This window comes from Cyrtonyx montezumae, unplaced genomic scaffold (genome assembly GCF_038088225.1).
Source record: "Cyrtonyx montezumae isolate F1298 unplaced genomic scaffold, pur_monq_1.0 scaffold_8, whole genome shotgun sequence".
Classification (NCBI taxonomy): Eukaryota; Metazoa; Chordata; class Aves; order Galliformes; family Odontophoridae; genus Cyrtonyx; species Cyrtonyx montezumae.
In genome coordinates this window covers 117125953-117146331 of record NW_027072089.1, presented here as the reverse complement: position 1 = coordinate 117146331, position 20379 = coordinate 117125953, and the positions used below count along the sequence as shown (strand labels likewise).

Sequence of the window (20379 nt, the reverse complement as noted above, 5' to 3'; positions counted from 1 at the left end):
TTAAAATGTATGGATTCATTGCAAGAAGCTGCAGAATTGAAACAACAAACTATTTTTATCTCTTGATTTTCTCTTTCTTTCATGGTGCTCACCTTTCTTTTGCCTTCTTGAGAAAAGAAGTGAGAATGGCCTTACAAGGCTATTTTTAGTGGTTAGATCCCATAAACCTTGCAAAAAAAAAATCTAGCATGTATTTCTCACATTTGGGGCTTAAAAAAATAAAAAAAAATATATAAATATAAATAATAAAAATAAGATGCATGGAACGAAATGTTGTAATAAAACAGTACTTGAGAAGTGAAGATTGCAGTAGAGTATTTGCAGTGAATTTTGGATACTGAGAAGTCTCACAGAATTCTTCTAAGCAAAGAGGTTCTACTAACAGTTCTCTGTTAGCCAAATTCAGAAGTGCTGCAATATAACGGAGTGTCGAAGTCAGGAGGCACTAACTCATTGGATAGGTTGATATTAACATATGTTTTTAACTGTGAACTGTTCACTGTATATGCATTTGAGTTGAGACAGTAAGAAAAAATTATTTACTTGAAAAAGCTGTGAGATCGCTAAAATTAACACTACATCTCCCTCTGCTGGATGTAACATGAAATGGAACTAAAAAGGTTGTTAACTGTCCTTACTTTCCAGCAGGATACAACAGGAATAGTAACTGATTTTTTTTAATAGCAATTTGGGGAATGAAAATTAGTTTTATGACCAAAACCGAATTTTATCTGAAGTTGCAATTATTGGTTCCTTAGGTGTCAGATGCAAGCGGATCCATGAAGTTGTCAGTGGTAGCAGAGGAAAACCCCTTCTCTATGGCTATGCTTTTGTCTGAGGAATGCTTCATCCTGGACAACGGTGCTGCAAGGAAGATCTTTGTGTGGAAAGGTAAGAGGTCACTTCTGTTGAAAATGCAGAAGAAACACAGTTCTAAGGAGTCAGTGCAGCATCCACTGAAGAGCAAAAACTTTATACTGACTGAACACAGCCCACAGTTCTGCTTTGGTGTGGTCAATGGACAAGGGTTGCTCATATCAGTAAGGGCTTTGAGAATGTGTCCTGCCCAAAGACCATGTCTATTTTTAAGGCATCTGTAAGCTTAATGCTTAAATGCTTACCTAAGCAGCAATTACAAAGCAGACAATCAAGAATCCTGTGAGCTTTGTGTATTGCCATCAAATCTCTGTCTTCTGGGAGAAATATGAGCTTTGAAGGTTTGATAACAAGTAGGTGTTGTATTTCCATACCTTTATTCATGGAGGTGTGAAATTGAAAGGTAATAATTACCATCTCCATTTCCCACGGACCAACTGAAAACATGCTTGTTTTTTTCCTCCTGAATATTTCTCTGAGTTACTATTGATGCTGCTAGGACTATCTGCAGTCATTTTAACAGATCATTTTCCCGGAGGGGAACTGGTGAATTAGGTCTGGACACTGTACTTGGAATGCTATGTTGATGCTATCGCATTTAACATTGAATATCTCCCCCCCCCCCCCCCCCCTTTTTATTTTTACTGTCTGAGGCAGTGTATTAATTCTTCTGTTGTATTTGCATTTTCTTCTACTGTGTGAAATAGCACGTAATTAATCAATGCAGTTGTCAAACTTCTGAATTCAGGAAGTACTGTAAGCATTTTGCTTGAGTAGTTGTTTGCATTCAGGGATGTAACCTTTAAAAAATAACATTTGGTGGGGCACTGTGCTCAGAGCCTGATTCCTGGTTTTCCCTCTTCAACTGACAGCTCCTAGAAGAACAAAACCAATAGGGTGAGGTAGTTATATACAATGTAGGTCTTGTGAATGTGGCCCTACCTGTTTCTTTGTGTATCCTCACTTTGCTACCACTGATAATGATAATGTGTCAGAAAAAAAACCATTAATCTGTAAGTCTCACCGTGGCACTGGGAGGCTGCAGTTATCATCTCTGCTGGAAGTCTTCAGACCACTAAGCTGTGGAGTGTGAATTACTTTGCTAATAGTCTCATTCAAAACTGAATACAATGAATAGCTTATCAGAGCATCTCGGTAGACTGAGAAGTCTTTAAGCATAGTCACTGACAGGCAGCTGGAACACAGAACTGATGCAAAAAAAAATCGTCCCACTGAGACTTTCAGAGATGTCTAATACTGAACAAAGCTGAGCAAGGAGGAATGGGTGGGGAAGAGTGGTGGTAAATTGCACAGCCAGACTGAAAGGGAGTTTCATTTCCTAGGAAGTAGTAGAATTGTGGTGGTGCCTAATGAAGGAAAGGCAGTTCTGGAGAGCAGTTTCATCTAACACTGAAGCACAGGAGGGGAAGATTCGGAGAAAGTAGCCCGGATATTCTCATTGGATGTATACCTTAAGCCTAGCAGGAATTTTGAATAGCTTTTTTTTTTTTTTTTCAACAGAAACACACAAAGCAAAAGAATAACTATTTTTTTCAAAAGCATTAACATACTGTTTTGGGTGTTCAACTTCATGTTGATCTTGTTACTTTTGTATTTGGTCAAGATGGAGGCATGAGAAATGTTGAAGAATCTGGCTCAAGGGCATCTTGTTTTTCCAGGGTCAGTGAGCTCATTGCCTTTTCTCATGCATTGTTGTCCTTATCTTTTAACCAGGCAAAGATGCTAACCCACAGGAGAGAAAGGCTGCCATGAAGAATGCTGAAGCGTTCATACAGCGGATGAATTACCCTGCCAACACACAGGTGCAATCTATTTATGAGACGACACCAACGGATAATGAACTCTGTTAAAAGCTTTGTTTTTAAATCAGCAGAAAAATATTCTTAAGGGCGTATAAGTCAATCAGGGCAATGTTTTAGTGACAAATTATTCAGAAGTGTTTTCGTCTGAGTAACCGTGCCAGCTTTGTTCTCATTCCATCTCAAGTTTCCTGTTTCATTTCAGATTCAAGTGCTTCCAGAGGGAGGTGAAACGCCAATTTTCAAACAATTTTTCAAAGACTGGAAGGATAAGGATCAAAGCGATGGCTTTGGCAAAGTATATGTCACAGAGAGAGTGGCTAAAATTGAGCAGATCGAATTTGATGCTACCAAGTTACACGAGTCTCCACAAATGGCTGCACAACATAACATGATAGATGATGGCTCAGGGAAAGTACAGGTAATTTCTGTGTTGTAATTAACACCCGTCCAATTTCCACCTACCCAATTTCTTCTGTTATTTGTAATAGGATAAACTGCTGCTGTATGTTTTGCCATTTAAGTTGTAATGTAGAGTAAAACTGTGTTAATGGTTATTCCTATAGCAGACAAGGAACTTTGAAGTGGAAAGTGAATCTCTTTGTCAGCAGTATGTTGGCATGTAATGTTATTTTTATGCTCATGAAAAATGTTGTAGCAGTCATCAGAAGAAATCAAAGAGCAGAAATGTCTCCCCTTTTATAAAATATTTCTAAAAGAAATACTTTAAATATGACCTCTATCCTAAAGGAACACTTCTAGCCCACATCATCTTGAAATCTGGAATGGGAAAACTTGCCTTTGGAGTCAGAAATTCAATCCATTTATCTACATACATCTTGTATCTATCCTGTCTGCTTCTTTGTGCCTAGTAGGTGTCTCAGGTAGCCTGGATTTTGAAAGAATATGATGGCTTTAGAGTCCTTCTAAATCTATCCATATCCCACTGAAATCTCTTTGGATAAGTCTTTTGTATAATCAAAGGAATATATTTGGATTACACAGGGTATTTGGTACTGCACCAGTACACCTTGCTGAATACAAGGTCTGAATGTTGGGATCCTGAAAGTAAGAGAAGAAATAAATACCCACAGTCTTATTGGCCTATTTTCTGCATTTCTGACCTCATACTTGGGATCCCCATAAATTTCAGCCACAGCAGCTTAGATCTGAAGCACTTTTTATTTATAATTTCAGCAGCGTGTTTTAGAGTTTCTGCAAAACTCTATCTTGACTACCTCTCCCAAACACTATTATAGTTCTCCTGGAAACCGTAATGTTGTGCAATTCTTGTTACATTATCACCTGAAGACATTAAGAAAGTAAGTTCAATTCAGCACTGTGAGATGATGTTAAAGCATCAAGACAAAGAAAAGTGTACTACAGTGGCTTGTTGATCATTATTCATTCAGTAGAATAATGATGTAAAGAATAAAGAATGTAGGATGCAAGCATACACTTCAGTGAAGAATCTTTCTTGTCACATACTATATGTTTGTGAAGAGAAGCAAATGTTGCTCAAGGTATGATAGAATAAATTGCCTCTTGAAGAGTCTCAAGATGAAGGTTAGCATTTTGCAGTGATTTTTGTTTCTCCAGATCTGGCGTGTGGAAAGCAGTGGCAGAGTTCCTGTGGAACCTGGGTCCTATGGACAGTTCTATGGTGGTGACTGTTACATCATCCTCTACACTTATCCTAAAGGGCAGATCATCTACACGTGGTATGCATAGACAGCTTTGCACAGATCTCCAGTATCTGGGTATTATTTCATACTGACTTTATGTCCTGTTGAGAAGAGTAGAGCCACATGTAAATACAAGGTTATTTACTACACATTGGACATGCAGTGTAATCTCTAGACCATTTTGAAACTGGGCTCAACCGTTGTATTATTATTATTTTATTTTTTTTAACCACGTCTTCCTCAGGCAAGGAGCCTGTGCTACAAAAGATGAACTGACTGCATCTGCATTTCTGACTGTTCAGCTGGACCGGTCATTGAATGATCAGGCTGTGCAGGTTAGTGTCTTTGGGATGACACTGAACAGAGCATACAGTATGGATGCAGAAAGGAGAGCTGAAAGGAGTCGTGTTTGAAGATGGGGAATATCAACTGCTAACGTGTCTCCTTCTGTGCACACATTTGTCATGCATCAAGATATTTAACTTCCATTCAGTGCATAAACTACCTTAAATTACTTGCATTTTACAACTGCTTAATGGCATGATGATTAGCCACGAAGCACTGTAAATTTACCTCCCAGCTCACTCTGCAGGGAATTGTGCATGTTGCCATACTGATCTTTTTTTTCATAGCACTTAGCTTACTTGCAGAAGATAGATGTATCTCCTTAGTTAAAAAAACAAATGACTTTGCATTCACACAGTCTTTCTGTCCTCTACCCGTTTGTTCAGATGAAACCAAGCTGCCAGTTACTTGAACTCCGTTCAAAATCTGTTTTTCCTTCCCTGCTTTTCCCTTTTATTTTCTTCATACAACTAATACTGTTTGATCCTCGTATTTATCTTCAAATACACTTCTTACTTGTTGACGTTAACCAATGGTGGGTAGGTGGAGAGGTGGAAAGCCTATTTTCATAGAAGAGCTCAAGCAGGAAGATGAGTAGGGACAGGCAGGGAATAATTCTGTATTTCTCATTCATAAATTACCAACAGAAGGGTTTCCCCCACCCACCAAGGTACAGTAAACATAAAAGGCAGACTCTACTTTTGGCTATTAGTCAGTTGTGATTTATTATTGCAATTATACTAAGGAAACTTTAAAATACTTCCAGTGAAGTACTCCTAACATATGTTCTGCCTTTGAACAGAGCTCAGCGCAATGCAGTCTTATACCTATGATCAGTACTGCAGTAATAATAACATCATAACTAAATAGCTGCAATATTATGATTAAGAAGCTGTTTTATTAGAGCTGCATGTGTATAACTACACAGGTGTACAGGTAATAAATTGTAAGTAGGCATGTATACGCTTATACATATACATACAAGTAAATATGCATGTGTGGATTTGTATGTATATGCATGCTTACCTAGAATACGTTGCCTATACTTAACGTGTATAAGCATTGTTTGAAAGGTCTGAAGCATACTATTTCTGCTCACTAGATGGCACTACAGCACAAATTACTATTAAAACGCCACTGCTGCGCTTCCTTTGCTGGAATGTTTTTCCCTCAGCGCTTTTCTTCCGTGTTTTTAGTTGTTTGTTCGTTCATGTTGTTTATCGATTGTAAAATCCTGCCACAGTTTTGCAGCTTGGCATCCACAAGCACACGTGTTAGGTGTCCCTGTCGGGTAATGTTAGCCTGTCCAGCAGTGCAGCAGCTGGAAGCGCTTGCTGGGCGGCCCAGCAGGACCTGCCAGCAGCAGCAGCCCTTCCTTGGCTCTCCGCTGCCTCCAGCCTCACCAGGCAGGGCTCAGGGGCTGGCACCGGTGCTCTGCACATGCTCACACCGAGCTCCTCAGTGGCCTGGCACTGCCACATCCCCTGGGTGTTTCACACATAGGAAGCACAGCAGGTTGGTCCCCAAAAGACAGGCATGGTTCCTCCCTGTGTTGCTGCCTTTCCCTGCCTTCCTGACAGGCAGCTTTCCATTTACTTCCTTTCCTTCCCCCCTCCCCGCTCAGCTTTTCTCTCCTGTCATCCTTCCCTTTGCCTTCATCTCATGCAAGATACAAGCCACTTTTCCTTGTATTTCTTGGTGATGTCAAGAGGGTGACTAGCAAAACTGCTACCTTGGACTTAACGGGGGCAGACTTTGACCTGTTCAGGACACTTGTTGCGAGGGTCCCTTGGGACTCGCTCCTGAGGGGTAAAGGGGTCCAGGAAGCCTGGATGCTCCTCAAGATGGAAATCTTAAAGGCACAGGAGCAGGCTGTCCCGGAGTCCCGTAAGTTGAGCTGAAGGGGGAAAAGACCAGTGTGGATGAACCGGGAACTTTTGTTGAGACTCAGAGAAAAAGAGAGTCTATGGCCCCTGGAGGATGGGACAGGCTACTTGGGGACACTACAGAGAACTGGCCAAGACTTGCAGGCAGAAAGTTAGAAATGCAAAAGCTCAGCTCGAACTTAGACTGGCTACTGTTGTAAAGGAGAACAGGAAATCCTTTTATAAATATATTAACAGCAAAAGAAGAACTAAGAACTTCTCTTCTTGATGAGGCAGGGAATGTAACCACAGATGATAAGGAAAAGGCTGAGGTTCTCAATGCCTTCTTCACATCTGTCTTTAATAGACAGGACAGTTATCCACATGGTACTTGCCCTGACCTGGAAGTCCGGGACGGGGTGCATAATGCACCCCCTGTGATTCAAGCAGAGGTGGTCAGAGATCTACTCCTCCATCTGAACTGCCACAAGTCCATGGGGCCAGATGGGATCCACCCAAGGGTGCTGAGGGAGCTGGCAGAGGTGATTGCCGAGCCACTTTCTGCCATCTATCAGCATTCCTGGTTATCTGGAGAGGTCCCACAAGATTGGAGACTTGCCGATGTGACTCCCATCTTCAAGAAAGGCCGTAAGGAAGACCCGGGGAACTACAGGCCTGTCAGCCTGACCTCGGTATCAGGGAAAGTTATGGAGCAGATGATCTTGAGGGAGATCACACGACACGTGCATGGCAACCAGGGGATCAGACCCAGCCAGCACGGGTTCACCAGGGGCAGGTCGTGCTTGTCCAACCTCATCTCCTTCTATGACTGGGTGACCAGACAGGTAGATGAGGGAAAGGCTGTTGATGTAGTCTACCTGGACTTCAGCAAGGCCTTTGACACGGTCTCCCTCAGTATTCTCCTGAGGAAACTGGCAGCCCGTGGTGTGGACAGGTTCACTCTTCTCCGGGTGGAGAACTGGCTGGAGGGCCGTGCCCAGAGGGTAGTGGTTAATGGAGTTAAGTCCAGCTGGCGTCCTGTTACGAGTGGTGTCCCCCAAGGGTCGGTATTGGAGCCCATCTTGTTTAATATCTTTATTTATAGATGAGGGGATTGAGTGTGCCCTCAGTAAGTTTGCAGATGACACCAAGCTGGGAAGGATGTGTCAAACTGCCTGAGGGTAGGGAGGCCCTTCAGAGGGATTTGGATAAGCTGAACAGCTGGGCTGAGCTCAATGGGATGAGGTTCAATAAGACCAAGTGCCGGGTCCTGAACTTTGGCCACAATAACCCCATGCAATGCTATAGGCTTGGGGCAGAATGGCTTGAAGAATGTAGAGAGGAAAAGGACCTGGGGGTGTTGGTTGATGCTCGGCTCAACATGAGCCAGCAGTGTGCCCAGGCGGCCAGGAAGGCCAACAGCATCCTGGCCTGTATTAGAAATAGTGTAGCCAGCAGGAGCAGGGAGGTGATCATCCCCCTGTACTCAGCTCTGGTACGGCCGCACCTCGAGTACTGTGTTCAGTTTTGGGCCCCTCACTACAAGAAGGACATTGAGGCCCTGGAGCGTGTTCAGAGAAGGGCAACAAAACTGGTGAGGGGCCTGGAGCACAAGTCTTCTGAGGAGCGGCTGAGGGAGCTGGGATTGTTTAGTCTGGAGAAGAGGAGGCTCAGAGGAGACCTTATTGCACTCTGCCACTTCCTGAAGGGGGGTTGTGGTGAGGAGGGGGTGGGCCTCTTCTCCCTGATAAATAATGACAGGACGAGAGGGAATGGCCACAAGTTGCGCCGGGGAAGATTTAGATTAGACCTGAGGAAACATTTTTTTCCTGAAAGAGTGGTCAGGCACTGGAATGGCCTGCCTAAGGAGGTGGTTGAGGCACCATCCCTAGCGCTGTTCAAGAAGTGTTTAGATGAGGTGCTAAGGGATTTGATTTAGTAGTTCAGTGGGTAGGGATGGTGATAGGAGGATGGTTGGACTAGATGATCTTGTAGGTCCTTTCCAACCTAATGTATCTATGAATCTATGTATAAAGCAAGGGGAACCTGCATAGAAAATCTGTACACAATATAGTCTTTAGCTGTCACAAATTTGTTTCCTTAGGTGGGAAAAGACAGATGTTACCTTCATAAAGAAAGAACAGTTGTACACAAGTAACTTTTATAGTACATTAACCTAAAAATAGCAGTTCTTCATAGCTCAGTGTTCTTTGAGATGGCAACAATGTCTTTTGCATCTGTAATGGAAGTTCCCTTTGGTCATCCACGTTATTCTCTGCAAGATGGATTCATGGTCATCTTTTTCATATTACAGATAAATATACACACAAAAAAAACAGTCAGGATAAACAACCACGTTCTTGTGTTTAAATACACAGCCCCTAAAATTTCATGTTCTTTTTTTTAGTGGAATTAAGTGACACTACGAAACTCTATGAAATGACAGTTCTTCTGGAAAAAAAAAAAAGCAATTTTCTTATTACAAGAGATAGCAGACATTTTAATCAGCAAGACATTATGTTAGAGGTATGAATCCTGTCTGTGTGTTAGCGTGATTGACAACAAATCTCACAAATACTCTAAGTTTAATGTGTCTGGAACTATATTTTTAGAGCTTCTCAGATTGCCACTTCTTATATTTGCTAGTACTGCTAGTTTTATTGGCTAACATCCTCTATGCTATTCAACGAAGGCTAAAAATAATCACCTATGTCCTTTTGTTTCTTTTTTTTTTTTTGTCTCTTTGTATATGTACAGATTCGAGTCAGTCAGGGCAAAGAACCTCCCCATTTACTGAGCCTGTTCAAAAATAAACCACTTATTGTCTACAAGAACGGGACATCCAAGAAGGAAGGTCAGAAACCTGCTCCACCCACACGGCTCTTCCAAATCCGCAGGAACCTGATGGCGGTTACCAGGATTGCTGAGGTAAGGTCACCTGCTAAATAAAATGGTACAGCTGCCATGAGCTGCCCTGTTGAACAGTCGCATCTGGTAGGAACACAACTTTTAAAACCACTGCTCTGTGTGACCAACCTATCTCAAAGACGAAAGGGAATAATGTCTACCTGGCTATCAGTATGTATTATATAAACATTCAAAATAGTGACCCGTGTTATTTGAAAATGGGGAGAGTAAAACAGTGTCTTTCTTGATCTAGGTTGATGTTGACGCAGTGTCACTGAATTCCAACGATGCCTTTGTTCTGAAACTTCCAAACAACACTGGTTACACCTGGGTGGGCAAAGGAGCAAATAAAGAAGAGGAACAAGGAGCTCAGTACATTGCCAGTGTTCTTAAATGCCAGACTGCTAAGATTAATGAAGGCCAGGAACCAGGTTGGTTTGAAGCTATGTGGTTCTAATGGGCAGCTGAGGATACACAGTGCTGTATGGAAATACGGCCTAAATGTTTTTCACAACTAAGCAGAACCATATGCTCACTCTCTCCCTTCGAATATATAGCCCGACATTTTACAATGGAAATCTGGAATTGGCTGGTGCACAAGTAGTGCAATGCCCTGGAAGTCTGTAGGGCAGCAGCAAGGGCTGCAGAGCAGTGTGATCCTTTCTTAGCCCTTGGTGACTAGGAGGGGATCGAGACTTTGTGCCATGTCAGTCTGCAAATGACACCTTTATTGTTATGCTGACAAACTGGAGGAAGAACTGTAAGCAAATACACTTATCTCTGAGGCAGCAAATAAGATACTGTTCAGGGACTCTTGAACTAGTATCAAAATGTTAAATCCACTGCTACATAAATTATGTATTATATATTTCAGAGGAATTCTGGAAAGCACTTGGAGGTGAAAAAAAATATCAGACTTCATCACAGCTTCTGACAAAGGCTGAAGATCATCCCCCTCGCTTATATGGTTGTTCTAATAAGACTGGCAGATTTATTGTAAGTGCATGATGGATACCTTCCCCTTTCTTTAATAGTATAATTTGTGGCATGTTTTATCTTGGGAACCAGCAGATATTAAATGAATTTGGGGACCTGGTTTTTCTTTGTGTAGTTAGTATGCTTAGAAAGAGCTAGAGAGTTTAGGCTTGATACTTTGAATCAATCCAAGCCCAGAAAAGAGAGTAGACAGAAGAATTAATACTGGAGATGTTTGCACAGCCTGCTCCAGCTGGGGACTAGAGGCCTGCAGATGCAAAAAGACAAGGGGTTTGCCTAGTTCCTGATTCCAGTCCCTCTAGTGTTCCTACATGACCAAGCATAGCCAAATGCTTGATACAGCTTCACAATTAGCAGGCTATCTGTTAGCTACGTTATTAACTCTCCTGCTCATACAGATGAAAATTAAACTGCTTTCTTATCTTCCTGTAAATCCCTGGAAGAAGCAAGCAGTCTGCATTTCCTCTGGGAGCTAATCCTTAATGGCTTAGTTCACTATCATGTCTCATTTTCAAGTGAAATCTTACTTGCATGTGTATTTCACCACTCAGCTCACCCACTGCCAATCAGAGTTTCTTTATTAATGAATGTAAACTGCATGAATACATCAGCTGTAAAATTGATTTCGTTAGTTTGGTACATGTCGCACTGTGGACATCTCCCTGTCTTTTCCTTCTGGCAAACCTCAGTCCTAATACACTGGTCACAATTTCTATTATCCTTCCTAAAAAATCTGTGGTCTGTCCAAAATCAGAATATCTTGAGAAGTCATTAAAGCAAAAGCAAAAAAAAAAGAATACCCACCAGAGTACCCTTTTTAGATTGAGGAGGTCCCAGGAGAATTCACTCAGGACGATTTGGCTGAAGATGATGTCATGTTACTGGATGCTTGGGAACAGGTAAGCTGGGGTTTTTTTTGTTTGTTTTTTTGTTTTTTTTAGTGGTAACAATAATTTATTCTTAATAACTTCACATGTAAGATGAAAGATCCTATTTCTGAGAATGAAAGAGGTTTTGTTTTCTTTAAATTGCATCACTGGGAGCTGTATTTTTTGAGCTCTATGATGTGCTAGTGTGAACAATATGTGACTGAATTTCTAAGCATAATGTGACGCCACAGCAGGTGCTTCCCACTAAAACCAATGGAGGCCAAACTCCAGGATTAAGGCTCTCGATAATGTTCTTGATTTCATCCCTAAAATGTATTAATTTTAAGAAAGAAGGTTATTGCAAAGAAAAAAAAAAGGGTAGAGAGAAGCCATTACATCAATGTAGCAGCAGCACCTATGAAAAATCTTATTAGAGAATGGGACAAATGGGGTGAAGATGACAGAAATAATCTCCATCATTTTCCTTGGTTCACAGAAAACTGAAAATGTTGAGCGATTTTTACATAGCAGGCAAACTTGGTGTGAGTGTGGATAGCACATCTATGTCTCGCATTCTATTCTTTCTCTGCACCTTGGATGGGAATGAAGAGAACATCATGCTTTTCCTGTCTTCTTCATCCTAACCTTCAAGGAAAACAGGTTGAGATTTTAGGAAATGCAAAGAAATGTGCAAATGCCTGTGCAAGATGGAGCAGAGGGGAGGATGGCATTAAGAGCTAGTGGGGAAGGTGTTGGGATATACTGACTCAGATATGAGTGGAAATCTGGGGAAAGTAGCTGGTTTCCAAAAGAATCCTTGGCAGAAAGAAAGGAAAGAAGGAAAGGAAAAGGATAAGGAAGAGGAAAAGGAAAGAAAAGAGGAGATTGCAGATTGAGGCTCTGAAAGTTGGGTTATTCGGTGAAGTATTCAATTACTCTGAGTAGCATCTGTCTTAGGGCACAAGAATTGATGCCTGATTCAGAGACCAGGAGCTCCTGGTCAGCGCTTTTACCTGTACCTAAGGAGCAGTTTCCTTGCAAACTTGGAAAAGGTGACCTTGGAAAAGGTAATTAAGAGTTCCTTTTGTCTGAGTGCATCAAGTCTGGCATTCCAGTGTCAAGAGAGTGGTGAAATTGTTGAGTATAGATCTACATTCTCTAGAAAGGGGAAAACAAACAAACAAACCACACATTAATTGTGGTTTATGAGACTTGTGTATCTCTGCAGTACTTTCATAGAATATATTATTTCTCCCAGTGGAATCAACTCTTTTGCATTTTGCCTACTGCATGTAAAATCCTAATAGAAACACACAAGCTAAATCTTTCTCTCCTCTGTTTGCAGGTTTTTGTCTGGATTGGGAAAGATGCTAATGAAACTGAGCGACAGGAATCAGTTAAATCTGGTAAATCCAATCAGTTTGGCAGAATTCTGAGTGAAGTAGCATCAATAGTGCCTAAAGAAATGAAAAGATACTGAAGAAGAAATGTAGTTCTGTTTACATTGTTGTTTAAAAGAGTTACTGAGCTTACGAGAATTTAATCCTGGATAAAATTATTTTCTCCTTTAGAAGTTAAAACTCATATATCTTTCTTATCTGTAAATTTACGAAGAGAAAAATTAACCAGAGCTTTGTCAAGTGAGTATTGGAGAGCTCCATAAAAAGAAACTGCATTGATATTCCTAACTCAAACTCTACAACGTACAGTCAAAGGAATGGCAACAAATCGCCAACTGAATTGAATACTTTATCGTAATAGCCCTGGTTCTTTCTCTCGAGCTTTCAACATATGTATTTTTTTAATGCCAAATGATTTAACTAATCTTTTATGTGCTTTATTTCCCCGTGTTCAGCCAAACGCTATATTGAAACAGATCCTTCTGGCAGAGATAAGGGGACCCCCATCGTTATTGTGAAGCAGGGGCATGAGCCCCCAACCTTCACAGGCTGGTTCCTGGCCTGGGACTCCAACAAATGGAAGAACTGACCCACCCAAGAGAGCTTCAGCTTCAAGCCAAAGAATCATGAGTGCACAATTATTTTCTAGTATTTTTAAGCATAAGCTTATGCAACAACGTGATGCAGATATTGTTACCCTTTGCTGAGCTTTGATATTATGATATGAATAACTTAGCCATTCTCAGCACTGGATAGGATAAAAGATTTTGGGCGAGGTGGGTGGGGCTTTTTGTGTAGGAAATATGTACCCTATGAATTCTTCACAAAGAAGCTGTGCATCAGTTTGCTTGACTATGCTGAAATGGGCCAAATTCTGCCTTCCCTTAACAATTCAAACCAATGCCAAAGAAGCTGCTTTAGTGTATGGTCAGCATAATTTTGTGCATAATTTGGCCGGTGCAGAATTTCAGATGATGCCTGCTCCAGAGCTTTGTCTGGCAGAGGGCAAACGAGATGAGTATTTTGACAAAGCTGTTCTTAACACGTTTGTTTCCTATCCTTGGTCTAGATATTATCATTGGAGCTTAGGACTGTATACTTGTAAGAATATGAAGGTGTTCTATGGTTGGTTGTTTTTTTAATTATTGGGTTTTTTTTTAGATTCTATCTATCTCATTTTAATGCATTTCTTTTAGATTTCTCCATGCGAATCAGCTTCCAGCTCCAGATCTTTTTAATTGAAGCTCTCAAGTACATTTTAGGACACTACTTTTTAGTGGAAAGAGAAGTAAATGCTTCAAAAATACTTATTCTGCCTTAACCAGATTGGAATTAAGCCATACTTTGTCTGGGTTGCCTTACTTAGCAGTCCCTTGTTCTTTCACAGCATGAAGTTTGTTAGGAAAACTCCTGCTACAAATCTACAGCATTGCTTTAAGCATTTTTCCTAGAATGTTTGCTTTATACAATTTGTACAGCAGTAAATCATGTCAGTGTGGCTTTTTAATGAAGGCTTTTCAACTCTGTTGTTGTTGTCATAAGATAGTTTGGAAGGAGAATATTTTAGTTATTTTTTACTTTTTTAAAAAATGATTGTGACTTTGAATCTGAGTAATGCAAAAGAGTGAATTTAGTCTGAGCTCATAATAACATTGACAAAAAAAAAAAAAGAGAAGCTAAATCAGTTAATTCAGGGAGTTTTTTTCAGCTTTAAACATTCATTTAAATCCTTTCTTAAATAACTGGGCTGTATCTGGATGTCATTTCACTTCAAATAAAATCATGAAGCAGTTTGTTACATGCAAAACTCATTTTCTTATCTGTGACATTATTGCTCAGTGCACCCACTGATGTCTCAGTAGATACTTTCATCTTTAGGTGAACAATGCAATCTGGGGGGTTGTTTGTTTGTTTGTCACTTTGAAGCTAATTCTTCCCAATAACTGAGAATTTGAGAACTGGGCACTTAAAAGCATATTGTTTCATCTTTTAAAAAAAGAACCACCACAATCGTTATTAATTATTAGGTTTTACAATTCCCTGCTTACAAAAATGATTTGACTACAGGAATGATTCTTTTTTTTTGGTTAGAGGAAATAGGATAGGTCTGGCTTTTTATCTATAAGAGTGGAAGAGATGTCCTTCTCCTGCTGGAAAGAGCACTAAGTCCTCTTCATTGACTCAGCTAGCACACTTCATACGGCCACTGAGCAGTCTGTGATTATCTCATGGCTGTCTCTGACACATGAATACGATCATTTCTGAAAATTAACAGTTACAGTAGCTCCTTAACCAAGGATTAAACAAGACTTGCTCTCATTGTACATCAACATCTGCCAGAATGCTGACAGCTCTGAACCCTACGCAGGCTGTCAGCATGTGCTGCAGCACTGTGAAAGCCTGTTTTCAGCTCCCCTACACAAGACAGAGAAGCTTTTGTGGTCTCCCGGCCCAGGCATTTTGGTCTTCAGTGCATTGTCTTGGCACACGGATTGCTGATGCTGAGAAGAACATGGAGAGCTCATAACTGAACAATGTTTGCAATTGTGCTTTGAGCACGAGAGCTGCTCGTAACATTGTTCTGAGTTTTACTTGCGGGTGAGAATGTTTATTTTTCATCTATATATGTGTGTGCAGTACATACAAAGCTATGCTTCTTCTCTCTGTCTCTCCCTGAAGAAGACAGGACTGTGACTGCTGGGAAATACTAATTGAGCTATTTTCAAGAAAATATTTAAGCATGTTAACTTTATGAATACACATATCAAATACACATTCATTTCAGAATCAATAGGAAAAAATGTGCAAATGTATGCAGTGAAGTCCTTTCAAGAATAAGCTGTGTCTTGAATTATTATCAAGGAGTAACAGCTTTCTCAGCCTATTTCTCATAGCAAATTTAGACCCTGAGTTAGCAGTTTCATTACGTTTCCAACCAGCAAGTATTCATGTGTTCTGCTGGTCAAAAATGCAGCATTGTTCTGATGTTAATACAGTTTCATTGCAGAGAAAACATATTAGGAGTCCTTAGAGTAAACAGGACACTGCAATATTACACGCAGTACTGATCATTCACATAAAATACATAATTTTAGACTATAACTACAGATTGAACACTGGAGAGGAGACAGCCACTGGGATCACTGCTCTAAATGCTGTTTTGACCCACAGTACACAGCATTCTATTGCCACAGATCTGCTGTAAATGATGATGCTAACGGTAGCTAAATTCAATTGAGTGGTTTATCTTACCAGTTCAGACTCACACAGGCTTCTCCTGCAATAATAAGAAAACGATAATGATGGGAGACAGTGGGACTGTGGCACTAAGGAATCCTACAGAAAGCCTATGAGGTGTAGTCAGACACCTCTAATGGCTACAGGGACATTTCTTGTTACTAACCCCTTACTCTGTGATCTTCTAGTTGTCGTTTTTACAGGTTCTAAGGAGGCAAAAAGAATCAAGTATTTTATTTTACATGGATGAAAGTTGCTCTCCAGTGTCCACTTCCCTACAGGAAAAAAAATTGCTATAGAATACAACTATTTCCTCAGCACACTGCTGTAGTTAGACTTCTAAATTGAATCGAGTATAAATATATAAAACAAATAAATGAAAAACAGAGGTAGATCACACCTTAACATGCTGACTTTACAAATAATAGCTTTTCCTTTTTTATGGAGAGTAATTTTCTCTTTAGACAAATAATACACCTTTCCCTTGTTCTGGGTAGGACTTTTGCTGCTAAAATCAAAGGAACTTTGATTTCACTGAAGCACAATGAGAGCACATTCGCTCTTAAATCAGTTGTTCAACTCAGTCAGGAGGGCATGACTGTGATGTACTCAAAGCTCCAGGTGACCTTTACCAAAACTGTGTGAAGAAAAGTGGTAGACAATTTTTGCACATGTATAACATCAGACGAGGACTCTCATAACGTGTATTCCCCATGAGTCCCTGTGTAACCTGAAGTAAATCACTCAATTTCTGTGCTTCCCTTCTCTACCTATTACATGAGGATTTCTTCCATCCTTCCACTGTTTATTTAAACTGTGCTATTGCCAGGTGTTTGCACAATGCTTGACCTAACAGAGTCACTTCTCAGTGCTGTCACCCTGTATGTACTGATCATAATCCAGACAGCTGCTGGGTTATTACTGTCAAGCAGCACAGACCTGCTCAGAGCAAGAACAGACACCACAGGCTGCCAGCCCCTTCCTGGGGACTTCTGTATGCTGCTGGGCAGGTTTACTAAAGGGAGTTCTGGGGCAGCACAGAGGGCTGGAACAAGCTCAGTTGAGGAATAAAAACGATGATATGAACACCCTAGCAGCAGCACAGTTCATGACTGCCTTGTCAGAGAACCCTGTAAGTTACGACTGCAGGTACATCTGTGTTAGGTCCACAGGAATTCCTCTTCAGATCTGAAGCAGCTGCTCTGGGGAAGGTAAGTGAGAGGGGATGAGGCTCAGCTGTGTTTACAAAGGAACAGCAAAATCCTCAGGCTTCTCTTTACTTTGACACGAGGAATAAGAACATTTGCTTCTAGCATGTCCATTTTTCTGCCTTCCAGCCCTTGTTTAAACCCTGTTAAGTAGAGTGGTGTGGCCATGAAAACCAGAATAGGTGAAGACTATATTCTGATAAAAAGCTGTGATGTCAACATGAGGCATAAAAATGTACGTATTTTAAAATTATTATTTTTGGGGCAGTTTTCTACATAAGTAGAGTTTATAACTCTGGTGGCAACAACTGTAAGGTGCCAAATTCTCTGACAGACCGCTGGTCTTTCTCGATATTATGAAGCTGTACTGTATAATGTGGTTTCTTTGAATTTCTTTGAATCATACTCTGTGTAAGATGAAAGCAAAAATGATTTTGCAGAGACAGCAAAGGTCTTCAAAGTGAGTTTACTGTTGCTTCCATCCAAAAATTGAAACCTTTGAGCATGAAGGAAAGTATTCTGCCCAGCACACCTATGATTAGTTTGCAAATCAATTTTCAATTGACTCAGCTTCTAAACTTCTGCAGACAGCAGGCCCAATCCTGCATCCCATCAACAGCTTTACTGTAAATGGAAAAAGAAGAAATGCTAACCTGATAAGACTTAAAAATTCTAAAGTACAGATGAGCAATGAGTTGAACTTCCAGCTCCCCACCCACACAATGTTTATCTTCCCTGCCCTTTAATCCTTCTTTTTTCTTTGTTTGTTTCTTCCTCCTCTTTTTTTTTCTCCACCTAAGCATAATACTTGTGAGCACCCTAGGACTATGTTTATGTAGCACACAATAACAGGCTCTGATTTCTCATTTGAACTCTCAGTATTGCTACTGAGAACAGTAACTGCTTTTTCTTTTTTGGCTGAAATTTTAGAAACTGCAACAAATATCCAGTACTTATCAAAGTATCAGATACCCACTGTGTTCTCATCTGAGAGACTAAAAAACCTCAGTGCAGCAGTTTCAGCTGGCTGGTGAAACTGTCAATGACCCTGGGGAAAAAACTCCTTCGGTTGCACTGAGACTTTGTAGTTCTTAGCACCTGCAGCCAAAAACACTCTTCAGCTTGAGAAAAATCCAATCTAGAACGCTTAGCTGTGGTTCAGGTTGGATATAAGGAAACAGTTCTTTACAGAAAGGGTTGTTAAGCACTGGAATAGGTTCCCCAGGGACGTGGTTGAGTCACCATCCCTGGATGTGTTTAAAAATCATTTGGATGTGGTGCTCAGGGACATGATTTAGCCGAGGATTGTTAAAGTTAGGGTAGTATGGTTAGGTCGTGGTTGGACTCGACGATCTTTGAGGTCTTTTCCAACCTGAGTGATTCTATGAATCACGCTCTGCTGACTGATGTATGATTTTAATGCTAGCCATCAATGCTAGCACAATAGTGCTGCAGGGAAATGAAATAAGTGCTGGGGAAGATGAGCCTAGCAGAGTGCTCATAGAAACCTATGGCTTACAAAACAGCATTATCTGTGAAAGCATACCTTGTGCTGTTTATCTTCAGGAACACTTTTAATCTATTAATTATGTCATTAAATGAATTACAACTATACCTGTGTTTAGTTATGACTGAAATTCCTAATAAACTGTTGCCTCCTTTGACAAATTAAAGCAACAACACTCTATCTGCAGAGGCAGTAGGTCTTTTTTTGACTCATCTAAGAAAGAGATGCTTTCAGAATGCCAGAGAGTAGCTAGATTCCCTACATATTTTTCTACAGATGACCAGCACTTATCAGGAGCACTAGTAAGCTCCTGTTATTAGGAGAACTGGTAGGTCATACAGCAATGGTTGGAGATCATGAAATAAATTGTTGGTGCGTTGACTCAACAGTGATTTATATTAGTTGTTGCCTCTGAATATATGCAACATTAGCACTATGTTACATTTAACATTACATGCTGAAGCAGACAGACCAGATTTTTCAAAGCCCTCCTGGGACTTCAGGCATATCTTCTATAAAATAATATTTCCATTAACTGTAATCTCTGTGTTCTTTTTTATCTACTGCTGCTCTATCTTAGAGCAATTGAATTTCCCTTTCTTGGCTTGACTGGCATAAAGTCACCACAGATCAACAGCTTGCTTGTTTTCACAACAGAGTCTGCCATCTTTGAGTTTGCTTTTGGATATATGTGGTACAGAAACACAAAGCACGTATTTGATTCTATGATTTTAAATAAGTAACTGTTGCAAGTGAATGGACTATTATAGAATAAGTGGCTCAAATTGTGTTTAATCCTACAAGCTACCACTTAGTTACATGTGCCCAAATGATGAGATGCCATATTCCTTTTTTTGCTTGACTCCCAATGGAAACAACCTTACATAACAGTACATGGCAAGTGTGTATCTGTATGTCTAGCTCCTCATAATCTATTATAAGTACTAAACAATGTCTTAACAGAGACACTGATGTCTTAAACACAATAACATTTCTGCAAATCTTGTGAAAATTCATGATCAGCACATACATGTGCCCTGTGCTCACACTGTACAAGAAATTACCAAATCCAGCAGAGCAAAACATTTTAATAGTATCAGCCTTGAAAAGCCTGACACAACATCTGTCCTTCCTCCAGTACAGTTATCAACTGAAACACAAATGCATAGAAAAATGAATCTTCAGTTGTTAGTAAGAATCTGTTTATCCCATCTTTTATAAATCCAGCAAACTTCACCACTCTTTAAATGTTAAATTCTAAATATTTAGGAAGTTATTTGGAAAAAAGTAACTGCAGTTTTTTGTTTAGTTTTCTTCATCATTGCCCTGTGCTAGCAATAACACAGAGCAAACAGCAGGATCTGATCTACTACAGGGATCTTTATTATTATGGAGTCAGGAAAATATCTTCACGTATTAAGTTAAGTTAGGCAGGAGCAAAGCAGGTACTGCCCTTGTATTTGAAACTGTAGAACTTTTAATCTGCTTGCAAACTGCTTGTATTATATTAGGGAAAAATGATACGTTTAAAAATTGTGCAACCCTCTTCAAAGGAAGCATTGTGAGGAGATGGCAGTGTATAGTAATACCTCAGTTGGATAGGATTTTAAATAGGATAACTCTGGCATTAAAAAATGCTTTAAAGAGCACAGTTTCTGTAGGGA

The 20379-nt window shown here is 40.3% G+C and overlaps 1 protein-coding gene and 1 long non-coding RNA gene across 2 annotated transcripts in view; both read left to right on the top strand.

Annotated features, from left to right (window-relative positions):
* Positions 1-14039, top strand: part of SCIN (scinderin) — a 41104-nt gene extending 27065 nt beyond the window's left edge. Inside the window, exons 6-16 of the mRNA XM_065752257.1 lie at positions 759-891; positions 2611-2699; positions 2902-3117; positions 4296-4417; positions 4626-4716; positions 9349-9519; positions 9752-9929; positions 10373-10494; positions 11316-11393; positions 12709-12769; positions 13219-14039. Of these exons, the coding sequence (XP_065608329.1) occupies positions 759-891; positions 2611-2699; positions 2902-3117; positions 4296-4417; positions 4626-4716; positions 9349-9519; positions 9752-9929; positions 10373-10494; positions 11316-11393; positions 12709-12769; positions 13219-13352 (1395 nt within the window). The 3' untranslated portion in view covers positions 13353-14039. The remainder of the gene's footprint in view (positions 1-758; positions 892-2610; positions 2700-2901; positions 3118-4295; positions 4418-4625; positions 4717-9348; positions 9520-9751; positions 9930-10372; positions 10495-11315; positions 11394-12708; positions 12770-13218) is intronic.
* LOC136058636 (uncharacterized) overlaps positions 1-14570 on the top strand; it is a 418135-nt gene extending 403565 nt beyond the window's left edge. The window contains exon 2 of the long non-coding RNA XR_010623141.1: positions 14048-14570. This is a non-coding gene — a long non-coding RNA (uncharacterized LOC136058636). The remainder of the gene's footprint in view (positions 1-14047) is intronic.
* The last annotated feature ends 5809 nt before the right edge of the window (positions 14571-20379 follow it).